The sequence below is a fragment of the Populus trichocarpa genome, chromosome 19, assembly GCF_000002775.5.
Source record: "Populus trichocarpa isolate Nisqually-1 chromosome 19, P.trichocarpa_v4.1, whole genome shotgun sequence".
NCBI classification, from domain to species: Eukaryota; Viridiplantae; Streptophyta; class Magnoliopsida; order Malpighiales; family Salicaceae; genus Populus; species Populus trichocarpa.
In genome coordinates this window covers 9,023,988-9,031,828 of record NC_037303.2, presented here as the reverse complement: position 1 = coordinate 9,031,828, position 7,841 = coordinate 9,023,988, and the positions used below count along the sequence as shown (strand labels likewise).

Below are 7,841 nucleotides of genomic sequence, written 5' to 3'. Positions count from 1 at the left end.
TTTTGACCTTTAATATTTAGTTGATTAGAATTCAGCTCTTAATTTTGTTTTGATTTGGGTTCCATGAGATCATCAAGTCTCATGCCCTAAATCATGAATTTTGTAGATCAATTATGGTTGATCAAAGTCGAGCCAAAATGTTATCATCTTATTCTGTTTTTTGAAATATATCATTCAATATAACTTGGGTTATCATTCTATTTTTTTATGGATTAATCACTATCTTAATATTTTAAAAATATTTCATTTAATATGTTGTCTAATATTTTTATTGTGCTTATTTCATGATATTTTTATTTGCTTAAATATAATATTTTTTGGATCATTTTTTTAACTGATTTTTTATTTTTATTTTTGACCTTTAATATTTAGTTCATTACAATTGAACTCTCTATTTTATTTTGATTTGAATTCTATAAAATTATTATGATCTCATACCTTGAATTGTAAGTTTCGTAAGTTAACCATGTTTGTTTTACGTCAAGATAATATATCGCAATCTCAAATTTTTTAATAAAATATATTGTTTGACATGTTACCTTTTTAATATTTTAATTAGTATTGAGTGTTTGAGGCAGTAGTAACGGTAATTTTTAAATGTGTTTTAATATTTTTTATTTTTTAAAATTTATTTTTGATATAGCATATTAGAATAATTAAAAAAATTTTTAAAAAAAAATCAAAATTTTATATAAATGTTTTTGCACGGTTGCCTCAGAAGTGTTCTATATTTTAATTTGTTTTAGGTATTTTTTTAAGGATAGAATAAAAAAAAAAAAAAGAGTGCAGGCGAAGAATCAGAGAGACCCTATTACCAAAAATAATATATAATATCACTGTCGAAACCCCATCTTACCAAAAATCTCTCTGTTCCCCTCTCTCTCGATAATCTCAACCCCAAATCTCAGAGAGACCCTCTGCTTCGCAGATCCCTTTTTCATCTTGGTTTATGAGGTATGCTCATCTTTCTCTTACGCCTGCTTGCCTTGGATCTGCCAATATTCATAATTACTTTTGGATCTGTGTTTTTATTTTCTCATCGCTATTTCCTTCTAAAATATCATCTTTTCTTGTTTTAGGGCTTTTATACTGTTTCTTTTGCTTTTAGGGTTCTTAGAGCAGAAGGGTCTGGTTCTTTCAAGTTTTGATTTGGTTTTAAAGCAAATTCTTGTTAATTATTTGACATTTTATTTTATGAATTAATTTTTTTTAATGTTCTTTCACTTTTATCGTATTTGATTTGTTTTGTTCGTTTGCTTCTTCTTTTTTGTTCTTCTGATTGGTTTTATGTTCTGTTTCTTATATGCAGCTCGAAGGAGAGACCCACTCTTGGGTAAGTCTTTTATTCTCCTTCTTGTGTTATTGCTTTTATATTGGGCAATTTCCAATTAAATTATTGGATATGATCGCGTATTCCAAGAAAAAACATGCAAATAGTTAGTTGGAGAGTTCCGGTTCCTGGGTTCTAGTCAATGAATTGTTTGGTTTCTTTTTTTTTTTTTTTCATTTTGTTGAATTACTTGATCTAATTACAGTACAAAACGTCTAATTTTTAGTTTATGGACATGGTACATGTTAAGATACTGATGGTGTCTGTTCTTGTCAATGGATGTCTTGATTTTTACAAAAACTTTTTTCTGTAATACCTCTTGACTAAACATTTTATCTTCAGTGGCACGCGGATTAAGACCCGCAAACGGAATATTGCTGCTCCACTGGACCCTGCAGCATTTGCTGATGCAGTGGTCCAGATTTACTTGGATAATGCTGGTGATTTGGTAATTTCTCTTTCTTTCTTTTTTATTTTTCCTAAATCTAATGCACGCCAACCATCTTTTTTCTTATGTCATGTCTGAATATGCATCACTAGCTCATGCACCTGGATCTTATTGAAATTCCCAACGTGCAGGAACTTGTTGCTAAGAGCATTGAATCTGCAGACCTTAACTTCTCAAGATACGGTGACACCTTTTTTGAGGCAAGCTCATCATTTATTATATAGAAGGTTCAAATTGTCAATATCATTTCTAAAGAATGCTCCAAAATCAAAGGGAGCATTTCGTTGTTAGTTTAATTAGACTTAATCTTTTTTTTCAGAATCAGAAATGTTAATCTCAGTGAAAAAATATTAGATTTAGGGAAGTTATATCCTTGTTGCATATGCTTGCTGGTGGTCCATGTGCAGAACATGAAAGAAAAATCATGCTAAGGAATGCAGGAGCAAATATTTTGGAGTCGCATGCATGAAATTTACTTTTGCAGGATTTAATGCATTTAATACACTCTTGCTATGCTAATTCATAAATTAATTTCGATTTGCAAGTTGGAGTGTGTGCGCGTGTTTTTTTATTTTTATAAAAAAAACATTGATTTCTCCTTTCTAAATGTGAAAGGAAATGTTGGGAGCTAAAATGCTTGGGCTCAACATTAATGCAGATGCTAATCTATGCAATATAGGCAATGGGTTTCCTATCTACTGTCATGTATGTTCTGTTTTGGAGGAAATTTTGAGCTGTTTGGCGCTGTAATATTCCAACAAATTGCTTATATCACCATGTTTTCACCTAAAGTGAATTCTTAAATTCTCAGACAATCTAATTTATCATATACATGCAGGTTGTTTTCACAGGAGGCCGTACACAACCTGGCACAACAAAACCTGATGAAGGTGAACGCCATCCTTACTCTATAATAGATTGTGAGCCTACACGGGAAATCATTTTACCATCAGTAATCTACACGCAGAAAATTCTGCGCCGCAAGCCATTTCTCATTAAGAACCTTGAAAATGTTATGCGAAGGTTCCTGCAGTCACTGGAACTTTTTGAAGAAAATGAAAGGAAGAAGCTGGCCATTTTCACGGCTCTTGCATTCTCCCAGAAATTATCTGGGTTGCCACCCGAGACTGTTTTTCAGCCTCTGCTTAAGGATAACCTTGTGGCCAAAGGGATAGTTCTTTCATTTATAACAGACTTCTTCAAGGAGTATCTGGTTGATAATAGCCTTGATGATCTGATTTCAATTCTGAAACGGGGAAAAATGGAGGAGAACCTTATGGACTTCTTCCCATCTGCAAAGCGATCTGCTGAAGGTTTCTCTGAGCATTTCTCGTGAGTTTTCTCCCACCTGCTCTTTGATAATAGAATGAAATATTTTTCAGAGATAATTTATTATTTTCTTGTAATTTTTAAAACAAACTTTATTTTCAAATGCGAATCTACACTTTGTGATGCTGATTGATAAAATTGGCATGGTTCTTTATTGCATTTGTTGATTTAACCCTTTAAAGCTTTTGATTTTGCTGAATGCTTCTATTTCTGATAGGATATATAATGTTTCATGGCCACGAAAAAATACATGACTTTTTTATACATGTCAATTCTGATCCTTTTTTTTTCTCGCTTTGAGTTACTTTTTATGTGGTTCTTGTCTTTCTTTTAACCTTGAAATTACTATGTCATTTGTGACGTGTATTTGGATGATGGTTGCCTCTCTGGTCATTTCCAGAAATGGGCTGTCTTCCTGTCATTTGCAAATGGTAAGATTTCATTGTTTCGAAAAGAAAAAAAAATTAGTTGTTTAATTTGGATATTGGCAAAGATATCTGTGATCAATGGTATGTTGCTTCATTATCTTGGAATGGAGAAGAGCCCAACATGTTTAGCTTTTCTGATTTGAGTTGAATGGTTATGCTCGTCCAATCTGATGATTTATTTTGGTGAAAACTTCTTGTTGAGATGACAAAGGTAATTTTTTATGCTTGATCTAGTACCATTTTAGGCCCAACATATGGTAGTGTGCAGGTGTGGTGAGATGCGGTTGTGTGTATGCTTTTGGGAAATATAAATGTCTTGAGAAATTTTGAAGAAAAAGTTTCAGTTGACATCCCTTGACGAAATGTGAACGAAATTCTAGTTGTAGCTTGGAGCAGAAGAGTAGTGCTATTTCCTATGCCAATGAAATATTTTCCAAAGAAAAAAAATATTCTTACAACATTAACAGTAAAATGATTGTGTTATGCTGCTTGGTTTTGGCTCATGATACATGGTAGCCAAGTTTCGATATAGATAGCTTTTCTCATGATTGTTAAGTGAATTAAGCTCTGCCTTAACTTCTTTTCTATGTTTTAGATCTTGAGATGCTAGTTTTACCCATTTGACTTTTCCTATCTGTTACAGTTTTGTCAATTTAATTTGTTGGCTTATATGTTCCAACAATGCACCCAAACTCTTTCCTTGGGTGGAAATGATTTTAAGAGTGGAAGAAAGATTAATTATGCACAAATAAATTATCTATTCAGTTGCATGAAAACTCGTCCATCTAAAAGTCTCATTTGAACTCTCAAAGCATGCACAAATTTATAGTCTTTGTGCTTCCCTATCACTTGTTTTTCGCATGCATTGTCTTTCATCAGTAACACTAAATTTTTATTACCCATAATCTCAAACTTATCTATATCTAATCATTGTTGATCCTCAGCAAGGAAGGACTGATACCTTTGGTTGAATATAATGAAAAGAAAATATTTGAGGTGAAGCTGAAGGAAATGAAATCTGCATTAACAACTCAGATAGCAGAGGAAGCTGACATGTCTGAAGTCATCGACACAGTGAAACAACGGGTTAAAGATGCTAAGTTACCAGACATTGAAATTGTGCGTATTTTGTGGGATGTATTAATGGATGCTGTACAATGGTCTGGGAAGAATCAGCAGCAGAATGCCAATTCAGCTTTGCGCCAGGTATGGCTTAAAGCACACCTTTTTTATTTTTTTACTTGTATTACCGAAGATATTGATGTCATTTTTCAGTGAACTTGTATGCTCATGTTGATGCAAATGAATGAAATACTTCAGTTAGAAAGGAAAATTGACTAGATGACACAGGATGCTTATGGGCCTGTCCCGGGTCTGAATATAGGGGCTGTTTGAATAGTAATATGATATTTTTTTAGGGGACTTTAGGCTTAATCTTTGATGGGTAATTGTTGTAGGATTGATTAGGTGTGTGTGGGAGGCTGTTTAGGGACTATTGATGAGTGTTAAGGCTAGATTGACGTGGTTTTTCTCTTTGGATGTGGATGTGGATGTGGGATAGATTTCTAGAAGTCATGCCTAGGAGGAGGAAAAACCAAAGCTTCACACCTAGTATTTGTAGAAATCACACCTAAGAGAAGATTGAGTTGCACAATCAAAAGCAAATTGTCGGAAATTTTATTTATACCGGCTCTTTATATTGATCAATTACATAACCTTTTTATAGAGTTCCTAGTAGTCTAAGGCCCCATTAAGTAGGTTGAGAAGCAAAAACAAAAATATGCAAAAAGTCCTTGTAGGCCCCAAGTCCTACAAGGACTTGTTATCATATGTAGAAAGCATGTCTTACAAGGACTTCTTATCATATGTAAAAAGCATCCAAATAGTTTATTTTGGAACTGATAAAATAAAATGTAGACCTAGAAAATCTGGAAATTGCAGAAACACCCTTGCCTACAAAAATAAAGTTATTTTGCTGCTTTTATTGTCTGCATAACTAGATTTGATCCACTTTTTTCTTGGTACTTGCTATACTTGCAAGTAGTTTTCATTATGAACTTTGTTTTTGTGCTTTCCTTCACTTAGAGACACTAAGGTTCTTATGAGCAATGGTAAGGTCGGTGGAGAATTTCTGTTTTCATAACATACTGAGTACATGACATGCTAGGAAGAGATGGTACCAATGGGTTGGGTTTCTTTATATTCATATCCTATCCTTATCCATAGGTTAAGAAATTTAGATATCCATATGCTATTCATTGGGTTTCGAGTATCGGGTATCCATATGGATATCTATTTTACTATTATTATTTATTATTCAACAAAAAGTAAAATAGTACCCAACCCCAAAAAAATATAAATGTTCTCTCTCTCTCTCTCTATATATATATATATATATATATATATATATATATAATGTCCTGGGTTAGGTTGGTGTCGGGTTTTGGGTTGGGTTTGATAATATTTACACTTTATCCATTACCCATTGAGTAAGGTAACTATCCATAAAAAATCCATCAATTCAGGTTGGTATCCATCGGGTTCAAATTAATTTGTCATGCCTATTTCTGAGTCCTTTTATCATTATCTTCTTTTGATCAATTGGTAAGAGTTATGGTGCTGTGGCAACCTTTGTGAACTTTTGAATGCTTTCACATATAATGTCTAGGTAGACTACATTACCTTATTTCAGAGTGCAGTTTGATGGGCTAATTGTATTACTTGAAAAGGACAATTTGAGTTTAAAAGATCTTGCATGTGTGGATATGGTTATTTAAGTACGAAGCTCTCTGTTAACCTGTGGCAACTGCATGCCAGTTGCTTATTGATTAGGTCACCAGTTGTAATCTAATGAAATAATGCTGTCTTTGTGATGAGTTTTCTTTTCATGAATCAGGTAAAGACATGGGCACAACTCTTAAATACATTTTGCACCAATGGCAAACTTGAGCTGGAACTCTTGTACAAAGTTCAGATGCAATGCTATGAGGATGCTAAGTTGATGAAGCTATTTCCTGAGATTGTGAGGTCTCTCTATGATCAGGACGTGCTTGCAGAAGACACCATTCTGCACTGGTTCCGCAAAGGAACAAATCCCAAGGGCAGGTATGCAAGCTCAATTCATTCACTCTATCAGGCAACATAAAAACAAACAAGGCTCTTGTTAACTGAATTTAAAAACCCTCTGGCCAAGGTTTGCTGTGTAATTTCACTTCAATTTATCCAAGTTTCTTCACTGTTGGCATCTTGCACGCTAAGTTCTATATTCTTTAAATTGCTCTGTTCACTTAATAATCTGAGGAGATCGATAATGCATATACTATGGGATGAAGTTTTTGTTTTGTAGGAGAATAATAGTTGGAAATAAAAAAAATAGAAAACCTGGAATGACATCTTTCCTACTAGTTGAAAATGCGATATTTAACCTTCCATTATGACATGGAAAGGTTAGTGGCTTGGTTCCATTCCAATACTATATTCAACATCATTTTTTGTTGGGTGTTCTGTTTATTCCGCATGAGTTTAGGCTATTTTTTTTCTTAATTTGGCATTTTGTTCTGCATTAATGAAGCTAGTATTTCATACGTTGGGAATGTTACAGGCAAACCTTTGTGAAGGCCCTGGAGCCCTTTGTTAACTGGCTGGAAGAGGCTGAGGAAGAGGAATGAGTGCCGCTGGATCATATGTAGGGAATGATGTCCTGAGATAATAACAACTTATAAATCTCCAGCTTTCATAATATTTTGTATGCCTGTTTGCTGTTGTTGTTGACGATGATGATACCGTTTATGGCTATAATAATTACTTGCACTTTTATATGCTCTCTTTTCCTGCTGATGTGATCATTTTATGCGTGTTTTTGTCTCAAATGAGAGGGAGGCTTGAACAGGATCTCTTTGGTTGAGCTACAGGCCCGCCCATTGGCAAGCTTTGCTTCTTGTTTGTGTGTAAATACTTGCATGGAATTATCCAGAGTGCTACTTGCAATTGGTTGTGGTTGCAAATCCCTTGGAAAATATTTTTTTGATAAGTTACTCCTGACGCCGGTTTTTTTTTATATATATAAAATATTTTTATGGTTACGTCCTATCCTTTTAAGGGTAAGACTCCAATGGTATGAAGGACTTGCCATAGGTTGATGTTGAAAGTTGATTGCTGTGGTTGATTCCTTCTATATAAGCTTTTGTTTTGGTGGTTGAAAAGTGATTTTGAAAAGATTTATTTGTTTTTGCTTTAAATTATTTTCATGTTTTTATATTGTTTTAACATGTTAATATTAAAAATAAATTAAAAAAATAAAAAATAT

The 7,841-nt window shown here is 33.5% G+C and overlaps 1 protein-coding gene across 1 annotated transcript; it reads left to right on the top strand.

Moving 5' to 3' along the window:
- Positions 1 to 778: 778 nt before the first annotated feature.
- On the top strand, positions 779 to 7,353 carry LOC7459220 (uncharacterized). Its single transcript, XM_002325868.4, has 8 exons — positions 779 to 954; positions 1,310 to 1,333; positions 1,673 to 1,778; positions 1,910 to 1,978; positions 2,617 to 3,110; positions 4,480 to 4,741; positions 6,432 to 6,640; positions 7,137 to 7,353. The coding sequence occupies exons 1-8, from the start codon at positions 950 to 952 to the stop codon at positions 7,201 to 7,203; spliced, it is 1,236 nt and encodes a 411-aa protein (XP_002325904.1). The 5' UTR covers positions 779 to 949; the 3' UTR covers positions 7,204 to 7,353.
- The last annotated feature ends 488 nt before the right edge of the window (positions 7,354 to 7,841 follow it).

Coding starts and splice junctions, on each gene's coding strand:
- LOC7459220 (XM_002325868.4), top strand. Junction 3,111..4,479: donor GGTTTCTCTGAGCATTTCTC/GTGAGTTTTCTC, acceptor GTTGATCCTCAG/CAAGGAAGGACTGATACCTT. Junction 6,641..7,136: donor GGAACAAATCCCAAGGGCAG/GTATGCAAGCTC, acceptor GGAATGTTACAG/GCAAACCTTTGTGAAGGCCC.